The 25,535-nt window shown below is 35.0% G+C and overlaps 1 protein-coding gene across 2 annotated transcripts; it reads right to left on the bottom strand.

The window, feature by feature from the left end:
• Positions 1 to 4,862: 4,862 nt before the first annotated feature.
• Positions 4,863 to 22,365, bottom strand: LOC128187708 (epithelial splicing regulatory protein 1-like). 2 transcript variants are annotated; one of them, XM_052858193.1, is made up of 14 exons: positions 22,183 to 22,365; positions 21,279 to 21,606; positions 20,468 to 20,611; positions 18,421 to 18,646; positions 13,637 to 13,726; positions 12,910 to 12,964; positions 12,390 to 12,500; positions 12,073 to 12,248; positions 11,871 to 11,965; positions 10,343 to 10,555; positions 9,826 to 10,080; positions 9,491 to 9,722; positions 9,078 to 9,379; positions 4,863 to 8,038 (listed from the first exon to the last, which is right to left on the bottom strand). In XM_052858193.1, exons 2-14 carry the CDS (start codon positions 21,402 to 21,404, stop codon positions 7,880 to 7,882), a joined length of 2,184 nt encoding a protein of 727 aa, XP_052714153.1. In that variant the 5' UTR covers positions 21,405 to 21,606; positions 22,183 to 22,365; the 3' UTR covers positions 4,863 to 7,879. The 2 variants fall into 2 exon arrangements, with proteins under 2 accessions (XP_052714153.1, XP_052714154.1); XM_052858194.1 differs by having other exon boundaries at positions 7,901 to 8,038; positions 9,211 to 9,379; positions 22,183 to 22,354.
• Positions 22,366 to 25,535: the final 3,170 nt, after the last annotated feature.

Here is a 25,535-nt window from a genome sequence, read left to right as displayed (position 1 = left end):
TCTTGTCTTGTCTTGTCTTGTCTTGTTTGTTCCAACCATTCCTGTGGATGTTGCTGAATTCGGTATTTATTCCAAAGTGTTCTTTTATTAGTTTTGGTATTTTGACAAAGAGGTTCTCTCCGTCTTCCTCTGCTAAATTGTGGATCATGAGGTTGTATTTCATGGATCTTGACTTCAGATCGACAATGTCGTTTTGGTTTTGAGATACTTTGCGATCTAAACTTATGACTATAGATTTGAGTAGTTGTACCTCTTCTCGGAGCTGAGCGTTCTCCTTACGTAGGGATTCCAAATCGTCAGCGTTTTCGACGTAAGTTTGCGCTAGACAGGATAACCTGTCATGGAAACCGTCCTGTTCATAAAGGTCATCTTGGATTTGCGCAACGTTTTTGGTTAAAGAAGCTGCTATCTCTTCGAGGGGGTTCGCGTCCTGGCTTTCATCATTGTCGTTCCTGAGAGAATCATTTCCCATACTACGACTACGACCACAACCGTTTGATAGACTACGACCGGAGGGTAGACCACGACCGTTAGACAGACCTCGACCGTTAGGTAGGCCTTTGTATTGTGCCCAATCAGGTATAACGCTTTCCCTAGTGGACTCATGTTTACCAGAGCGTTCCAACGGTGAACAGTTTTTACGGTTGCTTTGTTGTCTTGTTTTCATACCTGACATAATGCAATGTTAAACAAAATCCAGAAATCCACAAAAATCCCACAAACTTGAACGAATACACTTTAGAATAGTTTCATACCACACTACACCTCACTCTTTAGAAAAAGTTTCAGATCACAAACGGCATTTTATGCTCAAAACATTTTGGTCAAGGAGCTTTTTTAAAACATGACCACCTACGTCAACGCATGCGTAAAATCGTCCTTGAACTATGTGAAAACTTTGCTTAAAAAAAAAAAATTAAAAAAAATGATAAATCGGATATTTCTGTCTAACACTGTTTATTTTAATATTTCATAGATTAAGAAATGAAATGATAAATTTTGATTAGCGTCTTGAGATCTGACCATACATCAAATGGGTTACCTGTTGCGATTTTTATATCTTAAGATAACTGTACCTTCTTGATTTTTTCATAAAGCAATTAAATAAATTTTGATTGAGATTTTTTTTTATCTATAAAACGCTTTGTTATTCTTTGTCCTTCGTGTTTGAACATTTTCAAGGTCAAAATAATTAGAATTATGAACAGTATTATACAAACACTTGCCAGGGGCGTTAGAAATTTTGACAAGTATATTTGTGATCTGATAGATTAGTGATGACGTTTGTGGTGTATTGGACAATAATGTCAGCGGCATCTCTATGATCTGTGAAATAACTGTAGTAGATTGTCGCACAATTAAAATTTTACATTAAAGTCTTTGGGAAGAGCATGTGTTATCAACATATTTTTAAACTTCTATCTGAACTTATGCGTACACTCTTTCTTTATATACAAAATCTTACTATTTTCCTTTTCATTTGCCTTACATTTAATTTCTTTCATAATTATGTACGTTAAAATGTTAATTTCCAGACTGTTTGTTATACAAGATGTCAAATCTTTCTCTTTAACATTTTAAAATATATAGTAATACATTAATTTAAAATTGTGATTTGTGTTAGCATTTTACCATACATCAAATGGATTATCTTTCTTTTTATTGGTATCCTGAATGATATACATTAAATTGTTGTAGCCAGTATGTCGTAGGATAATTATGTCGTATAATAATTTAAACAGGACAATAATATTTAATTAAGGTGTAGGGAATTATTCTTAGAATATAATGAGGTGAAAGTTTCGGTCGGGGCGTGATCAAATATTATATGTTTAATCACCTCAAAATATTCGAAGAGTGATATTAAATAAATAGTGCCTGTTTGGGAGGGTTACAGCTGTTATCCTTCCAAACAGGCACTATTTATTTTATTATACTAAGTGTCTTATTATTAGACTGCTTTTATATAGAAATGACGGGAATTCTACGGCGAACCGTACGCGCTCAATTTACGCGCATGTAACAATTTGTTGTGTTACCCGTTGCCAAGTGTGTTGCTAACGTTGAGGGTAATAGAACAGAATAGATTATCAACTGCGTCTTCAGATTTCAGTATATTTAACATGAAAGTAAAATAAAAATAAATATGCATGCGCTCGTGTGTTGTGTCGTATATTCCTGAATTAGAACTAATGAACTTTATCATTATTAAGAATTTGACAGTCATATTGTTAAAGAGATAGCAATATAGGCATCGTAAAATGACATTGAATACGCCGTCATTGAAAATTTAGTTACGAAGATTTTACACTAAAGCATTATTCGAATGTTGTGCATGCGATTGTGAATTAGTGAAATTGTACTCACTGCGTAAAATAATTATAAAGAAGAAAGCTTTGAAACATAATTTGATTAAAATAAGTCCCAAGTTTAAACAATCAATGTTAAGGTCATTTTTGCTCCATATGTATCGGACACAAATTAACCATGCATCGGACAGTTTTCAGTGCATTATTTCTTCTAATGATAATGAGATTATGTGCCCATTCCTTGTGATATACTTTAAATGTGAGGTAAAATAACAATTTAAAAAATAATTGATACAAACATTTTCCTCAGACCACTTAAATTTCGAGTTTTACGTACACAGCCTTTTTAGTCCAAAGTTCCTGTATGAGCTGACACGATAAAGAACCCCTCATTGTAAATATTCCTTTTAAACAGAAGCACTAGTCTAAATTCCTATATGCAGATTTAAGAATTTACATTAAAAGTAATCTAAATAGCAATTGAATAAATTTATATTTCCGAACCTTTGTAATTTTGCATTAGAACCAGAAAATGTTGTTATTTTTAAATCTTTACTGTATAGCTGTCCGATGCTTGGTAAATATTGTCTGATCCATGGTGAAATAGTTCAACACTTCATTAATTTGGTGTTCGGGCGGAAAGTACCTGTTACTAAAAATAGCTTTAGGTACCTAGCTGTCGCAATTTGATTTTCGAAACCTGGATACCTGTACTGATTTTATAATGGTGTCTGTAACAACTGATTTGTCATAAATTCGAGAAACTCTGTGTATAACAGTAGTTGATATTCTAAACCGTGATAAGTTCAAGAAAATGCAATTAACTCCTTCACGGTAACTGCTCTTTTGCAGGGCAAAATGATATAGTTTAGTGAAATATGACGTAACGTCAATTCTTTCATTTACGTCATTTAATTATCTACTTACTGAAATTTCGGCAAAGTATCTCATTTTGCCCTGCAAGAGAGCAGTACCGCAGTTATCGTGATGGGGTCTATGGATCTAAGTGTAAATAGAGTACATTTATAGTTTAATGAAGAGATATATTTTTTATATTGGGTGTGCTCATACTAAGACTGAATTAATCAAGATATTTTTAAAAAAACCCAGAAGAATAGATACATGTAACTTAACCTCTATATTCTGTTCATGTTTCAATTCAAGTAAAAAAAAAATACTACTTAGTGGATTCGATCCAGCTACCACGAAATCAAAACGACCTCAGCGTTACCACTAAGCCACGCATCTAACATTATGGGCAGATGCATTTTCAATATACATGGCTATATACAAGATCGTATTAGAAAAGACACTAATTGAAATATTTGTCTAATTTTCAGTACGAGGACCACGTTAAACCAAAAATAATTCAATGTAAACGTGTTCTACAATACCCGTAAAACATAATTTTAATCGGATGTCTTTGGTTTACAGTGGTTCAAATAGTCAAATATCCAATTTTCTATCGTATACTAACTACTTTCCTATATATCCTTAACAAAACCTGAATATTTTAATGATGTCGTGTAAGATAGTTAAGACTCTTTGAGCATGGTGATTGTGTAATTTGCGTTTCTTTGAATATATTTAAACTAGTCTGATGTTTGCAAAATGCTATATTTGAGGCCAAATTGTATATTAAATGCGCTATTATAATACCTCTTTAAAAAAATGAGAATTATAATCAGCGAACTTCATTTTTCCTAACAAACTTCTTTTTCAGTTAACCATGATAAACAGTCATTTTTGCATCCTCGTTTAATTTTCTCATTATTCATATTCTTTGATTCAGAAAACACAATTTAATGGTAAAAATGTGTTCTTAAACACATGACATACATGTATAAAACCTCCAGTATATATGTATATTTTTTTAAAGAAATGTTCAGATAATGCCACTAACACGTGTTTAAAAATAGATATTTGGGTTGCACATGCTTTTTATTTTTCTTCGTAGCTGGTTCCATGAATGAGTTAGGCTCTCTCTTAAATAGTAAACGGCTACAAATGTGTTTCACTCACTATCTTTTTTTTCAATTCTCTTTCACAAAGACAAAATCATCATTTCCCGCCCCAATCTCGACAAAACGTATCCTTTGCATGTCCCTGGTATTCTGTTCAGTAAAATTAACAGGTTCTTACATATCTCACTCATATTTAAAAGGTGTCGGAGCCCAAAACAATGGCGAGATACAATCGGCGCCGTTGTAGAGCAATCAGCGCGTAGTAAAGAATGAATGATCTTCAACAATGTCTCGTTATCAATTTTCGGACATCTTGCACCCATGATAGTCAAGATAAAAAAGATAGGCTCAAAGAACAGAAGTTTGAATTCTATTGTTTTAAGAAGAAGTCAAATCTGCAAATCCCTCAAAGAAAAGCTGAGAACATGGCTCGTGGGACAAGAATTCTTGCAAGTTTTTGCACATTTCAATTTACAGACTTTTTGTCACCAAAACATTGAATCTTGTCTGGACTGAGAAATATAGACTGTGTCAATCATCCTAACCAAACAACAAAATGGTTTCAACACGTAAGGTTTGCAACCAGCCCTTCAACTGTCATGATCAACATATACTTTATTGCTAATAATGCGACAATCAATAAAATAATAAAAATAAAACGAGATACATTAACATTTGGAACAAGATTTTTTCACTTGTCCTAAAAATATGTATATTAAATATATTTTTCTATATTCTTACTGAACACATATACGCATCTTTACCAATGTCCAAGCTTATTTTACACCATCCACCCTACTCGATCAAATACTGGACCTTATGAATTCTTTGTCAAGCAGTATTTGAACAGCGAGATGTTTTTAAACAACGAGATATGTATACTGTGTATAAAATTAAGCTTGTTAATGGCGTATAAAACATGTATAGATAATGTATAATTAAAAGACAATCTCTATAATCTATAAAAACAAATAGTGTGTGAATAAAACAAACGACAATGTGATATGTAGGAATAAATAATAAAAATCATGCAAAATAATTGACTGACTAGTAACCGCATGCTCCGTTTTGACTTTGATTAGATCGAGGTCAGCTAGAGGTTTTTATTGCACAGGTATAAAACCAGCAGCAAGATGGCATAATGGGGTTGAGACAAATGTTATTCTTGATATGTTAGAGGAAAGGAGATTTATTTATTTCTGCCTCAACGGAGGAAGTATTTTTTTTCTGGCATGAGTATTTCTATATAAATATTCAAAACGGTATGGCACTTTGCAACGGCATTATTATTTTGCGTTTCCTAAGCTACATGTTAAAATATGTTCGAGGGTTTGCAGCACTCGTGTAATGGGACTGGTCACCTTTAGTAAAAGCCCGAGTTACACTTTATCCCCAACGCACCATTCTCTAGGATGTAAACCAATTCCAGCCAGTGAGCCCTCAATAGCTAGAACCATTAGGCTCCCCGCCACCGGCTCTTCGAGCAACCGTACCAGATCCAAATCACAAAAAAGGAAGTTGCGCAAAATACCCACACATTTTACACCATTTCCGGTTTAATTGTCAAATTGGACATGGACAGTAAAAATTGTAATAAATAACATGATTTTAAATAAATATATTAATCAAAAAGGTCTTTAGATGGCTGTTAATTTTTTTTCAAATAAATATATCACAGAACGCCATTGTGCTCCCAGTAATTAAAAACCCAGCTATTTATAAAACCCACAACCACATATAAATATTGTCCATAATCCTTATTTTCACAATTAAACACGTAATAAAATGTTGTTAAAATATCAAAATCCGTTTACCAAAATAAATTGATAATGGCGGAAATGCGTGAGAGTTTGCGCATTCTCAGTTGTGCAGTTCACTAATAACAAAAAACTAGTCCCGCACAAACAATTACCAAGAGCAAAAAAAAAAAAAACACTTGTATAATTCTCTGCCACCATAAAACGCTCCTTTTTGGAATAAATTAGTACTTTCTTCCTGGTGAATTCACACACGTGTGCTATGGCATAAAATAATTCTGAGTGTATTGCGCAATTTCGTAATGAATAATGGAGAGTAAAATCAAGCAAAAAGCCACCACCAACACCAAAACAAATCCGGCACCACCACCACTGCAATTCTAATTTGTTTATTGCCATTTTTTTATCGGAAATTATATATATATATATGATGAATGTATACATTCTACAACTAACATTGCTACAAATTATATCTACAAATCTCTAAAAATTGTCATACGAAGTTATTAATCAGCAGAAGATTTTTTTTTTCAAAACAAATGTACAATTATGCGTAGTAGAAACAATTGACAAAATATCACTAGAATTTATCTAACATAGTTGAGCAGAACTCTACATTTTCTAAAACAAAAATCTGGACAGCTCAAAACAACCACTTAGGTTATTAAAATTGGTCAGGTTACCTTCATTACCTTCACATTTCGGTTCAATAATGAAATAAAAAAAATAAAAGAAACCAATGTCCAAAGTTTAAAGCAATTTGTTTCCAATATTGCACATATTATGTAATATCTACTACTTTCATAACTTTTGCAAAGCGAAACTGCTGCAATATGATTTTTTTTTTGTATTCAAATGTCATGATATATGTACAATTCATCGTTATGATCACAACCAAATCTAAAAAAACATCATGAGATTGCTATAACTAATATTTTGACTGCTATATCATATGCAATAAATGTTAAACAACAATGACTAGAGCACAATATTTTCTTAATTTGATTTCAAAGTATTGCATAGCATTTTTGCATGTCTTCAAACAATATTTTGAAAAAAAAAAGGTTTGGCAAAAATTTGGGTTCAAAAATATCTAATGATTATGTTAGATAATCTAAAATCCAACTGTCTTGAAAAAAATTTTTTTTTCATAATAATTATTACATATTATATTTATAAAATACAAAAAAAAATTATATCAACAATGTCATGGAGTGATATGTTTTGATATCAACATAAACAACAATAAAACAAAATTATCAATATTCATATTCACAATAATAAATGATATTATAATAACACAACAAAATACTTGACTCAATACTCTGTAATAGGCACTTGTTAATGCATAAAACCACATACTTTTTTGTCTTTTGCACAAATTGTTTTCTCTGTGAAATACCATAGCATTCTTTCAGACAATTTATTTATTGTTGCGAGCACTAATCACACTAAAACAAAAATCAGCGAAAATCCTTTCTGAAGCATTAGACTTCACAGAGAAGACTTACAATAATACAACCTTTTACACTTTCATGGCAATAAAGTCAGAGATTAGAGAAATGAGACAGGCAAGAATTTGACTGGAAATAACAAATGTTGCTTCGTTTTGCCATGAAAGTACAAGATCTTTAATTTCAAATAGAAATACCAGATCTCAAAAATAATATATATCTACTTTAAAGATCACCTGATCTTTTTCTCATATCTTATATTTATAATAAATATTGTAAAATTGCTTAAATAAAACAGATCTATTTTGACCCTGGAACATCTGAACACATTGTGTGCTGATTGACTTTTCCCCTTTCACAGTAGTAAACGTTTGCATTGCGTACTTTACCAAATATCAGGCTAGGAAAAGCTCTATAAGACACTGCCCCATGGTCTGCTTGCCTCGGGTAGCTATTGCACGCTCTGCTTCCGATCGCGTCATGAAGGAAATTAATGCGTCCCCCGTGAGTCTCCCATCCGGTAAAATCTGGATTTGGATATTCTCTGGAGTTACCTGCAAAAAGCCAAACGTAAATTCGTAAGTCGTTTTTCCCTTTTGATATAAAAGATTCGTTAACTTTCAATAAACATGTCTTTTTGTTTTCTTTAAATATCTCATCGAATTCAATTTGTCATCATTTGATTGAATTATAGAAAAAATATTAAATTTTAATAAAATTGATAATTAATAATTACTACAAATTTTGAGCAACATTGGAAATGTTTAATAAATATTGCAAGAGGTGCAGAATTCTTCAGTTTTTATATCAAAATGCAGATTAATTTATTGAGAATAAGAATTTAAATCAGTCATTTCAATGAATAATTTACTTTATGAAAAGGAATACTAATATTCTGTGCAATAGTAGAAAACTATAATAGAAACTGTGAGAGGTAATGAAATGTGACAAAACCGGTGGATTTTTGGTTTGTTATTAGAGTCAAAAGAAAGGAGTAAGAGATATGAATTATTATTAGTAAAACAACTTCCACCTTGTACGTGAAACATTTATACAATTCAAGTACACTGGTGTCTGTTCACAATATCTGAAGAGCTGTGCATTGGTAGCATCTATAGTTAGGCCCAACGCAATAAAATAAAAAAAAATCCTTTAAAAATCTGATAAGGATTTTTTTCTCTATATAAATGTCTTCATTGCGATGAGCCTAAGCATGTGTACAAGCAGCATCAAACTGTTTCTTCCACTGTCTTTGGGAAGATTGGTTAATAGTGTTTTAATAGTCAGAGAGTACAATAATCCGTTAGCAAAGGATTATAGGTAACTATAGATACACTCTAGAAGCAATATCAAAGCTATATCTGATTTCACACTCTTTCAAACATACAGGGCTCCTGCCTATACTTAATGTCCACGCAATATGTTCCTGTTCAAAAGACTAGGTTTTCCTTTAGCATCGTCCAAAAAATATTTCACAATCTTTTACTATAAAATTATCATTATGAACATTTGTTTCAAAAAAATGAAGTATTGAGATTCTGAAACAGGTTTTTTTTAATTGTGTTTCATTTTGAATAATGGACCTAAACATACCTCTGGAAAACCTTGAAAGAAGTTCAATATGTCTTGAACTTGAGCATTGACAGGTAAGCCTCTCATTACGACAAGAGTGGGAGGCCCTGTATGTGTGACATAGGTTTGTGGAGAGATAGGAGGGCTAGGGTACCAATAAACAATCTGGGGAAAGTAGGCAGGTCGCGGGGCCGCCGCCGCAAGAGGAGCAGACATCATTGTTGGCTGGAAAGCGGCCGTCTGAAGATGCTGTGGCAAGTGGGCAATTGGCAATGTGGCCGGCTGCAGTGATGGCAAAGACGTTGGTATGAGTGTTGGTGCCGCTGAAAAAAGTAAATAAATATACATTTAATGGGCGTAAGGTACGCGTGGTAAACAATGCTTTCAAGATTTTTTCGATAAAGAAGAAGAATGATTTAGAATCAAGTTCAAACCTTGTGAAAGAATAGGTCTCTGAATGAAAGGTATCTGTGGCGGCGACGGTATGGAAGTTGTCGGGATACCGTTGGTCAGAACGAGATTCATGTCCTCTCCGGAGCACTGTATAACGTCAATGATTCTCTTCTTCTGTGCAAACACAATTGGTCTCTTATTTCTGTTGATAGCTGTCAGCTGTGCAGATTCTTCGGAGTCCATTTGTATGAATGCTTCACCAGAAGGTTCTCCCTGAAAACAAAACCCAAAATGTAATTATAGTTCCGGAATAATTATCGTAAATCCGAAAATGCAATATTATACAGTTTTATCAATAGCGTCTGTTTTTACATACCTGTGCTGTATACACCATATGAACACCTTGGAAGATGATGAATTGCGAAAATTCGCCGAGGAATGTCAGAATGTCTGTGACTTGGGCGCCACCTGGAATGTTACGCAGCCGAATACAGTCGCGCCGCGTGCCGCTGGTGATGAGGCTCTGTGGAATGTACGGAAGCTGACTTTGTGGAGTGAGTTGCGTAAGGATTGCAGGAAGGGGCGTTTCTTGCGGTTCTGGGTTCCGCGGGTCCATACTTCTGTTGAGAACCTAAAACGAACGAGGCTATCGGTAATCTATATATTCAACGTAACTTTTATCCAAACAGATTATCTCCCATCCGCTCATCACATAATCTAACGCATTCAAACAAGAAAAAAAAGACTGGAATTGTTAAAGGTGCGAGTGTGCATTTTCTGGAAGTAGGATACTCATGATTCTCATCATGCGTATTTCCACAACAAAACAGCGTAGATGCTAATGCCCGTGAGCGCTTGAAAGAAAGGTTTGCGTCTTCGAAATGGATAATTACCTGTTGAACTTCAGCAGTTGTGCTCTTGAACAGTTCAATGTAACGGGTTCCCATAATCTCCCTGTGTTTTTTAAGGGCTGATACGGCATCTTCTTCCGAGGCCAGAAGAACAAAGGCGTCACCGGTTGATCTGCCATCCGGGTAGTGAACAAACAGGATCCCCTCTTCGCCGTCCAAAACCGAAACAGATGGCTCCCGAGCAAAGAACTCTAGCTGTAAGCGCAAAGACAGAAAATAGCAACGACAAATCTTACAACGCTTCAACATGCACCGATATCACAAGCTAGTGGAAATTAGTATCTGCAGGCCTCGTTGCCTTCCTACCTTGGAAGATGTCGATGTAACTTTCGTCGTTTTGACACAATCGTATGCAGAAAATATGTGTTAAAATGTACTTAGGGAAAAGATCACACTTAATCATTGTCCAGTTCCTTCCCAGTAATGAATGTTATATTATAACTAGACTGTTAAGCACAACTTATTATTAGTGGTTATTAATGTAAATCCCACATGATATATGATACATGTATACCCAACACAACAATACGCGAGAAGATCCCCTGGTCCTGCAGATACCAATATCAGAATAGTGTCAAGGTTCCTGAAGGTGTTTACAAAGAACTGAAGACTGAAGCGTACTTTTATTTTGAAATTAGAAAGAGAATAGTTCTAAACAAAGACATAAACGACCCCCGTTGGTTTCTTGTGAACATGCACTGCGCCCTTCCACTACTGTGACATAACTAAACCTTCTTTAGAAAAGAAATTTACAAAAAGCTAAAAAAAGATGAACTAGAAGACATCAAATTTATAGAACCATCTCTTTCTAATAGAAAATAATTTATAAATCCATTATGATTTGGTAATAATTTAAATATTCAAATGTGTGTTAAATGTTAAAGATATTTTTTTCATTAATATAAAATCGCTTCTTCAGGTCGTTATTGAAACACCTCCAACCTCGGCTGATAGAAATGGATGAGATGAATACATGACCTAATTACCAAGAATTAATTTCATTTGTAAACCATTTGTTACTACGAATATCCGCTTCACGCCTAAGGTGAAGATATCTGAGTAATTATTGTTGTAGCCTGCAACCAACCCTTTTACTGCCCCGCACCGTCGGAAAACTTGCAATACAATTGGTTTCATCACTGGCACCAAAATTTCCATATCCAATATGGCGACAAAACACGAATTATCTCCCCTATAACCGTAACCTCCCTTAGCGTCCACACGCATTCCCCTGTATGAATGTAATATTACTTATAGGGGTCCACAACTTACCTGCTTTTCAGCTCAGATATCGTTTTAGCTATTTAGCTAAAACAGCATGCTGAAAAATGTATCATGTTAAGCAAGTTTTGTACACATCATGCATGGGTAATCTGACGTTCATAGTTAAAGTATGCCGATTCGTTGAGTTGAGTAAATAAACGACTCGTGTAATGCTTAATTTCTATGATGATAAAAGCCGGGATATACAAAACATGTCAACTGTAGAGTAAATACAGCTTCCACTTACCACTTGTTGGGCTGTGGCTGTGAATGGCAAACCACGCATGCGTATAATGACTTGGCCACCTCTCGAAAGGAAAGCTTGTGCTTCTGAATTACTGCCTGTAAGACAAGTAATAATTCATTGTATTGGCATATCAATCTCTCTGGTCAAATCTGCCAAACAAAGTTTCAAAGCAAGATTATTTTTAAGTCCCTTTAGGCCTTACCTCCTGCTACATTGACAAAGTCCTTTCCAGTTGCCTTATAGACCTCGATGTATCTCTGGCCGATATGATGTTTATGCCTTTTCAGTGCCAGATCTCTGTTCTGTTCGTTCTCCAGTCTCACCAATGCTTCCCCATTTCTTCTACCCTGAGGACTTAGACAGAGAGCCACGCCGCCTCTGTTAAGAAGAAAAAAAGTGAGTTGATATACATGTATTCTTTTAAATTTTAAGTTTACATCTCATTAAACGAAAGATTTTTTTTTTTTAAATCGTAAATAATGAATACGAACAGTTTAGATGTGTGAATGTTTAACTTACTTTGCAATGTTTAACCCTTTGAAGAATCGGGCAATATCTTGATCGGAAGACTGCCAAGGAAGACCGCGAGCTCGAACAACATGGTTGTCATCTACTACATCAGATTTACTACTGTAAAAGCGAGAAAAAAAATACAATTTAATTAGTTCCAATCTAATTCAACAATATTACAAATACATTTGTATTAAAGCTTTTTGTAGAAGTTTGTTATGCTACGAGATATCGTGAAAAGAAAAAAATTGAATCATCGTCAAATCATTTCATATATTATGAAAATACTATCTGCAAATAGCAGAGCGTGCGCCCGTTTGTTCAGATGGAAATAACTTGAAACAGCTGAGCATGCAAACTGTAGAAACTCTTTTGTGAATCCACAAATGAGTTTTATTGCCGTTTATTTGAGGAAATTGATGATATTGATCCTAGTGTCTACTATCAACCAACGAGCTGCTTATAAATGACGTAACGACTGCCGCACTTGAGACAGATGTCGCAAAAGACTTTGTAGTATAACGCTTACCATATACCGGGTTCTAGACGTTCGTTGATTATCTCTGGTTCTCCAAACACGTGACCTAAAAAATAATAGTACATTCATGTAGTAACATATTGTGGGCCTTTTTGTACAGTAAAACGATCCAGTTGTGGATAAGAACGCCAATCTTGGGCGCCCATCTATAGTGTTGACAGTATCATGCGGTTTTGTTTTATCGAATCGTCTAACGGTATTTATCATTGCAAAATCTGGTCCTCTTATTAGCCATATACTTATCTCCAATATGTCAATATCTATCCTATGATCCCATGAGATTAATGTTGTCAATGATAACGATTCCACAATGTATAAAGCGTTCACGAGTAGTTATACCCGTAATTTACATAAATGCATTATTCACGCTATTTTGTGCCCTATGTACAGACCTAGCTGTATATTGTGTCATTCAGCGAAAAAAACAACATAAATTTTGAATACCTCTAAGGTAGCGCGTCTGTGTTGATTTTGATTGTCAATGGGCAAAGTGACAAAAAAGGCTTAACAAAGACAAGCACTTCAAAGATATTATCATAAAAGAAGTTAGAAATCTCACCCGAAAAAATGTCTGCAAAGCTCTTTTAAAAAAAATGCTTTTTTCTTTAAGACAAATGTAATACTTCACATACCATTTTCTCATACAAAGCCTCTTGCTGCTCAAGTTTATAGAGCAATGGAAAGAAGTTCAAAGAGTTATTTAAAAAATCATATTTACCGTCATTGATTAATCTGTGGAGTACGTTTGCCATCTCTTGACACTGCCGGATCCCATACTCTACGGAGTTGTCCTCTTGTAATCCTAAATCTAAAGAGTGGGTCAAGGAAAAGGGGCTACATGTAACACATCCCAGACGTTTAATTTTAACTCACTACGACTTCTATTTAATGGTTTCCCCTGTACCCGATTCAACACTTAACTGGAACGCTCTGCGGAACGGGGAGGGGGGGATATGGATAGATAATTTGATTTAAACAGAAATAACTTCCATTTTCATTGCAGAGGTGAGGGTATTTAAAAAGTTCTCTAAGTGTACCAGAATTCAAGTCATTAACTACAATGCAATTAAATGAAGAAAAGACCGAGGCATAACATGTCGTGGTGTATTTACACAGCATAGAAAAGGTGATATCTCTCTTACGTCGCGTTCTGATGGACCAAAAAAAAGCACAGCATTGTGTAAATAGGACAAAAAGAGGGCTTTTTTCTTTCGAGAAAGTATCGATGATAGTCAAAAGAAAAGTCTTTAGGACACCTAAACTTTATGGTCACTATGTTTTTCACTATAAGGAGTCTGGCTGGTCAAAAAGTTAACTAAGTATTTAGATCTGCATTAAACTTTCTAACATGACATTTTTTGGCCATTAACTATCATGATATAGTAAAGTAAAACTCCAATATTTAGCTTTAAAATTTGAACATGTTCCTATATCTTTATGAAGAGCTCTTCGACTAAAGGAGGTAAATAAAGCTTTAAAATGGCCACGACCATCCAACCACCTTAACTTGTTTATCATAGTCCTGGCATATTTTAAAATAGCATCGCAAGTCGTCGGAGACATTTCGATAAAAAAATCATTCTGATTCTTTTTTCGAAGTACATATTGCAAAAAAAAAACCCTATTCATCTGAAAAGGTTTTGTTTGATGTAGCAAGCAAGACGGCCTTGTAGGCAATAAGAGTACAACTGGTGAGTTAGTAGGCATAGAAAATTCCATGGCGGGACAAAGCAAGGTGGGCTGGTAAAACTTGTATACGTCCCCGAGGGCGGTGAACCAAGAAACCACCGAATAAACAAGACTGACATGAAAACATTTTGTTTTACCAGTGTGTTGTAAATTCTATGTTCCTTAAGCGCATTTGGGACGGATTTCGTACAAAGCTGTACAAACAAGATGAAACATTATTCTCTTGTCAAGATATTTTGACAACATACAATATTATGTTTATGGAGAAAAATGAAAATTGTTAAATGTTTTTGTTCTTCTGTTAACGAAGTGTAAAACAGGATTTTGTGAAGTATATATGTATCTTCAAGATGATCGATTTTGCGAGCGGACTAACAGCTAATACTAATGTAAATCAGCCGGGCCCGCGTGGAGCTAGGCCCTTTTACAAGTTACGGAACAGCCTGACAGATCACCACAAAGATTTTAATCGCCGGTGCAGTGACACACGATCGCTTTTTACAAAATAAATTACAGAAGAAAGGGGTTTAGTTAAGATTTGTTAAGTAGCGAGAACAGTTCCCGGTGAAGATAACCAGAAAGTCTTTGACTACTTCACGTTCTGGGGCTATGAAAAGGTTTTACTTAAGTTTCCCCAAATCCGTCCCCAAAACCCGCGAAAGAACTAATCTATACAAAAAATCAATCCCTCTATCTCCCGATTTGCCCTTGTAGATATCGATACCCTTATCTGCTAAGTCCAGTCATACGAAGTTATTCTTTTCTCTTTTTTGTAAGAAGAATTCCACATATGTGAAAACAGATACGTTTATTCTTTAAAACCAGTGTTATACAAATTAAAACATATTTTCTAAATTAGTCTTTTGATCGATGAAAGTGTTATGCGTGTAGTTTCTTACCCAAAACTTTCATTATTATTGTGAATTTTTTTAGAAAACTGTGACAATAGATGATGGCCTTTCTGATAACAGTCATTGTGTGAGTTTCTTTGAGAAAGTCAACCGTAATGGCGAAGATAAGGAATCATAGAAATTGATACTAGAAAGGGAACTTCGGTAATAAAAGAGCTGTCTTCAGGAAACAATGGCACAGTAGACAGGGGGCCTCAATTTGAGTAATCATAACGGACACAGAGGGTGTCAATTTATTAATTGTTGTCAAGACAAAAATGAAAATATTTGGGGCACACAACATTAGCATTGTTTTATAGATATGAGTCCACGCTAAACTTTCTGAAGAAAATATTTTACTTTGCATATGTTTGGGGTTATTTATTAGAGACATAAATCTGCCATAATATAGAATTTATCAGCATAAATTGTGCATAATTTTGTTATTAAAAAACACGCAAGATTTCCGTTTCCTCTAACCCCCATGATCGTTTTTGATGAATCATCAAATGTGAACATTATTTTAGATTAAAATCGATGATATTTTTTTTTCAGTTAAAATTTCCCAAATACAGATACATGTATATGTTTCTGTATTTATGGTTGTCTAAGCTGTTGAATTTTTCGGAATGCCTCGGGCGATATGAATTTACGAACCGTGAATTTCTTCTCTGCTGATAGCTTGAATCAATCACTGGGCTGTCACCACTATGCCCCTTAGGCAAAACAGATATACATCCCACAAAAACATAGATGAACATCGGCAAAAATATCTCTAATCTACGCTTTGAGTGCAGGAAATCGTTAAATCCTACCCAAATAATTCAGTTTTAATGCATTGCTAAATTTACGTCAAACCTTTTTTTTAAAGTTGCTCTCCTTTCTAGTAATTAAAATAAATTGCCATTATATTGTACACATTATTTTATACTAACTTTGGTAAAACTGTGTTTCACAGAAATAAAGTAATTTTGACAGTCACCATTAATTAATCGCCGTTCATGGCTTCTCGAATACGGGTCACGTGATCGTCAGTAAAGTTGGCTTGGTTTTGGAGAATTTCGTTTTAGCAATTAATGATGGCGCCCGGAGTGGACTGTTTAGATAAAATCCAGTCTTTATCCTAAGGACAAGATCGTATATTTTCCTGTGATGGTCACCCTTAAGATGTGACAGATATCTCTAGACCCTTCCCTAATGTAATACACTACCGATGAGAATAAAACCTTATGTTTCCGTCGCTTTTATGACACATTTCATACTAAAATCACGACAGCAAGGCGCGCTTTTTGGGTTCTTTTGGTCTCCAATACTCAGAGAGAGAGAGAGAGAGATAGAGAGGGAGAGAGCAGAGAGAGAGAGAGAGAGAGAGAGAGAGCGAGAGAGAGGGCGGTGGTAGACAACTAAATATAGAAATGACTCGTAGGTCATATTAAATGAAGAAAAAAAAACGTTATGGCATATTTAAAGTAGTAGAGTACCCATCAATGTTACGCTTCGAATCCTTTATTATACGAGAAACTGTCTTAAACTTGATAAACGATGTTGTGTGAATAAACTTTCTCTTTAGACATGGCTGATTCAATAACTCCAGGTACTGATAAGAAAGGGTAGAGAGAGGAAGAACCTGGGTACATCCACCCGGCATGATACAAACAATGCTGGAGTTATCGCTAGACATCGCAGCTATGACAAACATGGAAGAGGAAACTTTGTCCAGTTTCTGCCTATACCAGCAAACACAGAGGCAATCAACATTGCTATGACTAGAGACAACACAACTGGAGGGCCCATTTTTAGGTATTTTTCCTTCCATATTGGAGCCTTCCCCTCATTCAACCAACCAACCTAGTTCATCCTTTTAATATCTAAACAATTACATATATACAACTTGGGCTGAACCAACAAAATAGTAATTTGTTTTTGTAACCTAATTCTTTACCAATGTAACATTGACCATGTTGAAAGTTTCCAAAAAAAGAGAACAAAGCAAAAATCGCTAAAACAATTGTGTATTCGGACCTAAGTCAGCATACATACGTTCAATAAATATACGGTGGCCATTCCTGAAGCGATTACAACATGTTTGGGGGTAATCGGCTAAATAAACACTGGTAGTACATATAATCTGTAAACCTATTTTTCTCCCAAAGGATAGCAGCATTAAAATCTACCAGTGCTAAAGCTTAATCCAACCTGACTAAACATCAGCGGACTGTACTTTCATTTCAGGGACTTTAAATTACACTTTCAATTCTTCTTTGATTAATCCTGTTTCTCCTAATCCCCTTGTTTGTTTTTCTCATTAATTTTCTATTGTCTGAGTGCTTCATGAATATATTTAATTCTCAACATTACCTATAAGTATTAACTTTTGAGTTTACTCATTCAACAGGAATTTTCCTACACACAGTGCCTGTCGAAGCCTTTTGAGCGATTTTTTTTTACTTTACAGAGATGTAAAGGTGTCTTGTTTGACAAGAGCTTATAAGAGTTAAAAAACGATCTTCAGTCTTCGAAATTTAATTGCGAGTTCTGAGAGAAAGGCATGTTTTCTCGTCACACAGTTCCATGTTTTAAAAAATAGATATTGGGTAGCGTGTTGGACTTTTACAGATCCACGATAGGGGCAATTAGACTCTTAGGGCTAGAAGTTTAATAATTACTGTAGTCGGGTGAAAATTCCAAGTCACAACCGTGACAAGTTTTATATAAATATGAAGACGTGAAATGGGATATGAACTGTTTTTCTAAGGCTAAATTTAGATACCACATCCATTCGTCACAAGGGTTTGAGGTCAGTTAAAGAGTTTTCGCTGTCGATGGAATACAGTGAACATACGAAAAATAATGATACATACTTACTGTTCATTTCACAAGCTGAACAAAAAAGTGTTGTTGATGATAGTAGAAAAAAGGATACAATCTAACATTGCTTTTATATTTGGAATACTGTCTGTTTTGTAGAACTTCTTAAATTCTTTCCGTATGTCGTAAAACTTGTACAGATATGATGGCAGGGAAATGTTCTTGTTGCTGGCTTCTGGATGAAGACATTGCCTAAGGTGCAACTGTCCATCTGTTAATACACAAAACGATTTCCCGCCATGTTCCGGATGCACTCCTTTGGAAGACAAGAATCTGTCGAACTGTAAGATATATAAGTAATGCAAAAATAAATATATGTGTAAAATTGTGCACGTGTAAAAAAACTCAGATACAAAAAAGCTAAGGTTTGTGATAGTTTTGTTTTTCTAAAATGCACAGCAGTGGTTAAAAAACAAACTGGAAAGATAGATTATTCGTCTGGATGCATGCATATGAAAAAGGTATGTCTGGGTTATTTTTTCATATATGCATGAAAAACTCTTTATGAAAACTTAACAACCATAAACAAGCATTTACTCCTTTAGTTTATTCATTTCCCTTCGCGAGTGAGGCGGAGTGTGATATATATTCCTTGACTTTGTTTTAAAATTCGCTAATCTGTCAGCAAGTAGTGTTTTCCTAGACGATCTTGGGATTTTTCGTCCAGTTGTCGTCTGCTGCAGTACACACGCTTTGCTGTTGGCTTGTTAGATTTTGGGACAGGTTTCATTTTCCCATGACATTTAAGAATTAAGATAACGATGAAACTCGTCAGGTGCCTGCAGATATCTAAAAGGACCCGCCATACACTACACAGGTGTACTTGCTTGCATAACACCTTTAACTAGTATCCTCCAAGAAACAAACATACATGTAACCCTTGGATAATATTTGTAAAAATTCTTATTTTCGTATTTTCCCCTCTTGCCCCCCACATTTTGTGAGTCGTTCAAGTCCCCTTCGTTTTTATATGGCAAACATGACATTTATAACTAATTCACAAAATTGGACAATTTATATTAATGCTGCAAGTAGACTGTATGTTACAGTATTTCTTTGTTCCATTTTTGTCATTCTATGTACGCCGCTGAAAGCAGCCGACAATATGTTACCAAGACCCCTTTCGCGTTGTACTATGGACATGATTTCGAAGGGGCAATCTTGGTTCAGCCAGCTGATGCAGTAGTTGCAGCAACATCGAAGCTGTTGCCACACAATTTTCAAACACGGGGACGAAACAATCGACATCGATTGCCAACAGTAGGGTGACAACAGGTTGCAGTTACAAAGAATATGAAAAGAGACACTCCAAGTCTACCGGACCAATCGCCATTTATTAAAAATTCACGATATAAATGACGACAATTAATTCGATTATTAGGTTTTTTCCGCCTGCTTCTTCTGGAGACAGTTGGTAATTAAGAATTATTAATTATTCTCCTCACAAAATGGCATGCCGGGTTTGGGAAAATTAAGCTAAAGGATAAATGTATAAGTGTTTCACTATATTGTCTTTCCTCCTGATTTTTTGTCACCGCTTTGTATCTAATTATGAAAATTTTGACACTAAACTTCTCATAAATCATGCACATCGCGCGAGGGAGAGAGAAAAAAATCCAAAACAAATTATTCATTCTAAAAGAGAGACTACAAAAAAATTTACAAGCCAACAATTTCACTCGAGGAAATCGAATTCACATTGACACAGCAGTAAAGATTTAAATGCATATGTGTATAGGTGTGTATAGGAAGCCTTATTGTGTCAATTATTATTTAGCACTGTTAGAGTTGTTTGTTAACCAACAGCTGATGGTGTTTGCTCAAGAGTAGTAGAAGCACATAGCAATGTTTAGTTCTGAAGAGGGAGGGCAAACAAATATGAAATATACCCTCAAAGGGTCGCGTGGATATACGTGCATTGGTGACTGGGTTGTAAATATTAACATAAAAGGCTATCAAACTATGAAATAAACACCAATAAGTGGGTATTCGACAGTAGTCAAATAGATATATGGAGGAGTTTGATAAGATATATAGGTAAACCAGGATGTTAACGTGTTGGTGGGAGGGGGATGTAAAGATTGGTTGTAAATAGAACTCACCTCATCCAGGATGTGTTCAAGAGGCTGTGAATGCTTGACGGCTTCCTCGTTTAGTCCCGTCTCTGTTTTGCATTCCTCGGTAAGCACCGTCTCAGTCGTTTCTGAAGGTTGTGGCTTCACGTAATGCTGCTGCACAGCTACCACCTAGTTATTTGGATGAAAATGGGGAAGTTGAAAAAAAAACCCAACAAAACTATTTTACACGTGCAATAAAGTAAACATATTTATTTTTGGTAGAATATGTAAAATTGGTCAGTATGTAATGCAATTGCTTCTTGTACTTAATATGTTAATGTAGAGACACCTAATGTCAACCCACCATGAAGCACCCATTATTGGTGACACGTATGAAGACACCATATGGTGGCAGTTAAAGGCAAAATTAACAGAGTTTATAAACTTTCAGACATGCTGTCATGGAATGTATGAATTAAAACTAGCATACCTGTGAACAGGTAAAATTGGGACAGAGGAAACGTGATTATTTGGGGGTAGAAAACGGTGTCCCCCTGGCTTGTTTACATTCTTATTTCGGTATGTCTTTTCAACGTTCGTGGGCTATGAATCACATGATTAATTTGGTGTATCGGACTGTCGAAATGTCTCTTGTGTCAGTATTTATAGGTGAGTGTGTAAATAAGTGAGAATGTGTTAACTTTTTTCCACTTTTTCCTTACACAACAAATGTACACAAAACCGCGTGCTACTTCGCCACACAGGTGATTGAATGGGAAACCGGATGGTCGTGAGAGTGTGTATTTACAAAATGTGGGTTACGTGGGAAGAAGTTAGATAAAAGTTTTCCTCTCACCTTGCAGTTAAGCACGTCGAATAATAGATACACAAACAGCACAACTTGTTCCTCGTCCACTCCTAAGTCCTCTCCATTTTTGCCAGCAGTAGCACAGAAAGTCACCACTAAGTGAGAGGTAGCCATATCGAACTACCTGTGTCCAGGAATACCTGCGCTCAGAACTCTTTAATGCAAATGAAATGTTTTGTCACTGCGATCACCCATGTGCGTCGTCGCGGGACTTTTTATCCTAAGGCAATCTTATTGGTCTTATTTACGTGGCACTCGAACGAAAATACCGCCTCGCCTGCGTGCGCAAATTTCTCATATATGTTGCACACTAACTCTAATATAAAATTACCTTAAAACAAGCTGTTACCTTCCGAATATCGTTCATGACAAAGGAACACCTCTAATCAATAGTCCAGATCGAAGTTTTGACGACTTAAGACCTGTGATTGAATACTTTAAATCTCCGCGTTGAATTGTCAACAAAAACTGACAAAAACCCTGCTGTCATTACTGCTCTGATGGCCACTGTGCATTGTTTAAAGTAGATGACTACTTATCAACAGTGCTCATCTAACAACAATTGCAGAAATCAACACAAAAAAACCCCTGATACTACTATTACAGTTCCGTATTGTCTGGACCGGTATAGATTGTATATCAACTCAAAAGACCTCCAAGGTTACGTTACCAAAATGGCCCAGTCTGGTTAAAAACAAACTGACAAAAATATCTACACCCACCGTCATAGAATTTTAGCAACGATCTTAAAGAATATTGCAGTTTTAATAAAAAAAAAATGTGAAGTGGTTCTTAAAACTTCGACCTGTTATTTTTTTGAAAATACATATAAGCACAAGTGTCCAAGTGTCCGATATTAAATTCAATTTTTGATTAAAAACTGTCGTCTTACCGTCGTGAAAGTTCTTAAAATGATGGCCAGATTTCCAGGCACAGGGTAAATATATATCCACGCCTTACGAAGTCGATACACCTACTACGACAAGCCAATAATCACTAAATCTTTTAATCCGACAATAGATATAAAGCCTTAGTCCTAACCCCCGGGGTCGACTTCGAAATTGCCCGTGTTATCAGATTCCACAGGTTATCACAACAGGTGCGAAAATTCCAACACCTAACCTCGGGACAGTTGCGTTGGACACACATTTTCCGCCTGGTGGCTAATGATAAAATTAGATACGTGCATTAAGAACAATTATGAGTAATCGTCCTATACGCTTGTCCGTATTCTTGCACGGGGACACTATTTTCACCCATATTGCAGTCATCATACGGTTTATGGGGATAATTTAGTCTTTCACCATTTATTCGAGGCTTTGATATTTGCAATTGTCACTAATACACTCATGGGAGCAAATTGGACTTTTTAGTGTTGTTCATTCATAAAATAAAACTAAGCGGTCCGGATTCCGAATTATAGAATCGATTTTCCATGAAAACTAACACATGAAATATTTTTTTTCTGCTGGTCTTGTGTAGAATATAAAAAGGCATTATAAAATAAAAACTTAAAATAATAAAAGAAAGCTTCACATTCTCAATGGGTTTTTTTTCTTCAGATACCATAAAAACTAATAAAAAAGATTCGTTTCATAATGATTACAAGAAAGAAATCTTTGTATTAAAGAAATAAAAAGCAATACTATATGAATTACACGTATACATTTATTCATGCAAATAAGAATTATTGTTATCAGATATACATGTAGATGTAAAGTAGAGCATGCATCTATTGCATTAGTTTCTTTAATTAAACGTGTGATATGAAGCTCATATATATACATGTAGTATCGAATACATTTCATACAAAGTTCATTTAGAAGCATATACATGTCATCTAAAGCTCATAATATTATACATGTAATCGCACATATATTTTATTTGACGCTCATACGCAAGTGCATGCATGAAAGCTTATATCTTAGCGCAGGATATATCCATAGAGCTAAATTAAGAAGCGTTTTCATACAACATTTCGCTCAAAATAGTAGATACATGTCCCTAAATGCTATAAATGCAACAGCACCCTCTAGTCAGTTGCATTTATGTCCATAAGGGGTTTCGGTGAGCAAATCTCAAAGTCATATCTATCCGTAACTTCTTGAACTCCATGGGCAATGTCGACGTACATGTATTTAGGATGTCAAAGTTTTCACATGAAACTCTTGTCCAATTCATTTACCTGAAAATTACTTTTTTTTAGTGTGGCAAATTGATAAGTTTTGCAGATAAAGAACTATCTGCATCGAAAGTTTATGAATTCGCGCTGAGCCAATTTGAGGTTTTTGTCAGTAAAATATTATATTAAATGCCGCCATCAGGAAACATGCTGCTTTTTGCTTATTTTGAAGTACATGCATGTATTACTGCATACTTTTGCCTTTGAAACTTAACGTTTTAAAAGCGCTATTACTATTTCTAAAGATATTTGATCCACTAATGTACATGTAGTACATGTATTATGAAACCATTTATGAGATACATGTCGGTTAATACTACTACTCCGCTATTCACTTTATCCGGAAGTTTGATTTGGTATGAATATCAGAAAAATTATAAACTTTTCTTGTTATAGTGAAGGAGTTTGAAAGTTTATACATTTTATATTATTCAGACATGTATGTACATGACATTATGAATTGATGCTATTTCCTTTGCACGAATTTAATTTTTGAATGTTCAATATTTGAATTTCTTATTTTTTTGGGTGTGTGTAAATTCACGACTAAGAATATTATGAAATGTAATTTTAACACGTAAACAGTATTTGTAAATTCAAACTACACAGCTGTATATCAATGAATATCAAGGAACTACATTCATGTACTCTTGGTAATATAAATTATCTTGATATATAAGCTGTCATTAGAAAAAAATAATTTATTAACCACTGTTTAATTATCAAAACGCACACCATTTCCTTGTTTCCAGGGGAAGGGGTTTTCTATTCAGTAGAGACGCCAAGTCGTAAGTAAAACAGCTGAGGTGCTGTGGCTATGAACCAAGTTCCTATATAACGAATCATGCATGTCAAATTTGTCCAGCCTGTGTCCAGAAAAGCTGTTTCCCCATTCAAACGGACGGAGAAATATCGATAGTAGTCCTCACTGATTTAAGTTATATGTAGATTAATAATGTAAAGTGCACATGTACTCACGTGTATGCATCTTGGTCTCTGAGTATGGTCTAGCGTATACGATTTCGGAACACCGTCATTTTTATTGACAACAATGCACACGTGTGCACGTGCTCCTCTTATTTTCCTTTCTGTTTAGGTCAAAGGGTCAGATTTCAAGTACTAGCTGACCACTGGTCGAAGAGGCTGGCGGATCTGTGTTGAAATCTCTAAATGAAATACGTTTGCGTTGATTTCTGTTTCTTTGTTTTATAAGGGGGGGGGGGGGGGAGGGGGTGTTATGTTATGTATAAGCAAACTGGCTTCAACACTTTGAGTACAAGTAGACCAGTCTAATCGACTGTGCAGGCACCGTCCATTGGTACTCTCTGTTTTCAGGCCACTTTTTTTCTGTATATACACGCATTACCTCACACAGATAAATGCGTAAATCCCATACATATATTTAATTGTATTGATGAATCATTTTGCATATTGTTGCCTGTAATATGAACCTGGACATTCTAGGCTATTATTTCATTTATTATTTGTTATGATCATGATATTATTTTTTAAAAATGTATTATATACACCTAGTTACATGGTATATGGTGAAACTGGACGATTTCCTCTGTATATAACCATTTTTACTAGAATGATTTCATTCTGGGCCAACATAATCAATAGCAGTGAAAACAAGTTAAGCAAAATCATATATATGTATGTACGTATTCTTTTTGATAAGGGACAAATATTAAATCCATGGCTATGCTCTTTAAAAAATGTTTTAGATAAATGTGGGCTTTCAAATTTATGGTGTGATCATGAATCCCAGTTGGATTAAGACAACTATTAACCAAAGGTTAAGAGATCAATTTTTACAAAAATGGCATAACGATATTCAGGAATCGACTAAGGGTGTTATATATAGAATTTATAAAACAAATTTTGAATGTGAACGCTACTTACTCTTGTTACCCAGTAAATTAAGAAAAATATTAGTTAAGTTTAGAACTACAAATCATCATCTTCCGGTTGAAATAGGAAGGTGGGGTATTGTTGAAAGAAGTAAACGTTATTGTAATTTGTGTAATTGTAACAAAATTGGTGATGAATTTCATGTTATA

This window comes from Crassostrea angulata, chromosome 6 (genome assembly GCF_025612915.1).
Source record: "Crassostrea angulata isolate pt1a10 chromosome 6, ASM2561291v2, whole genome shotgun sequence".
Lineage (NCBI taxonomy): Eukaryota > Metazoa > Mollusca > Bivalvia > Ostreida > Ostreidae > Magallana > Magallana angulata.
Note: the sequence above shows the minus strand (reverse complement) of the source record. Positions and strands in the feature narration are given on the sequence as shown.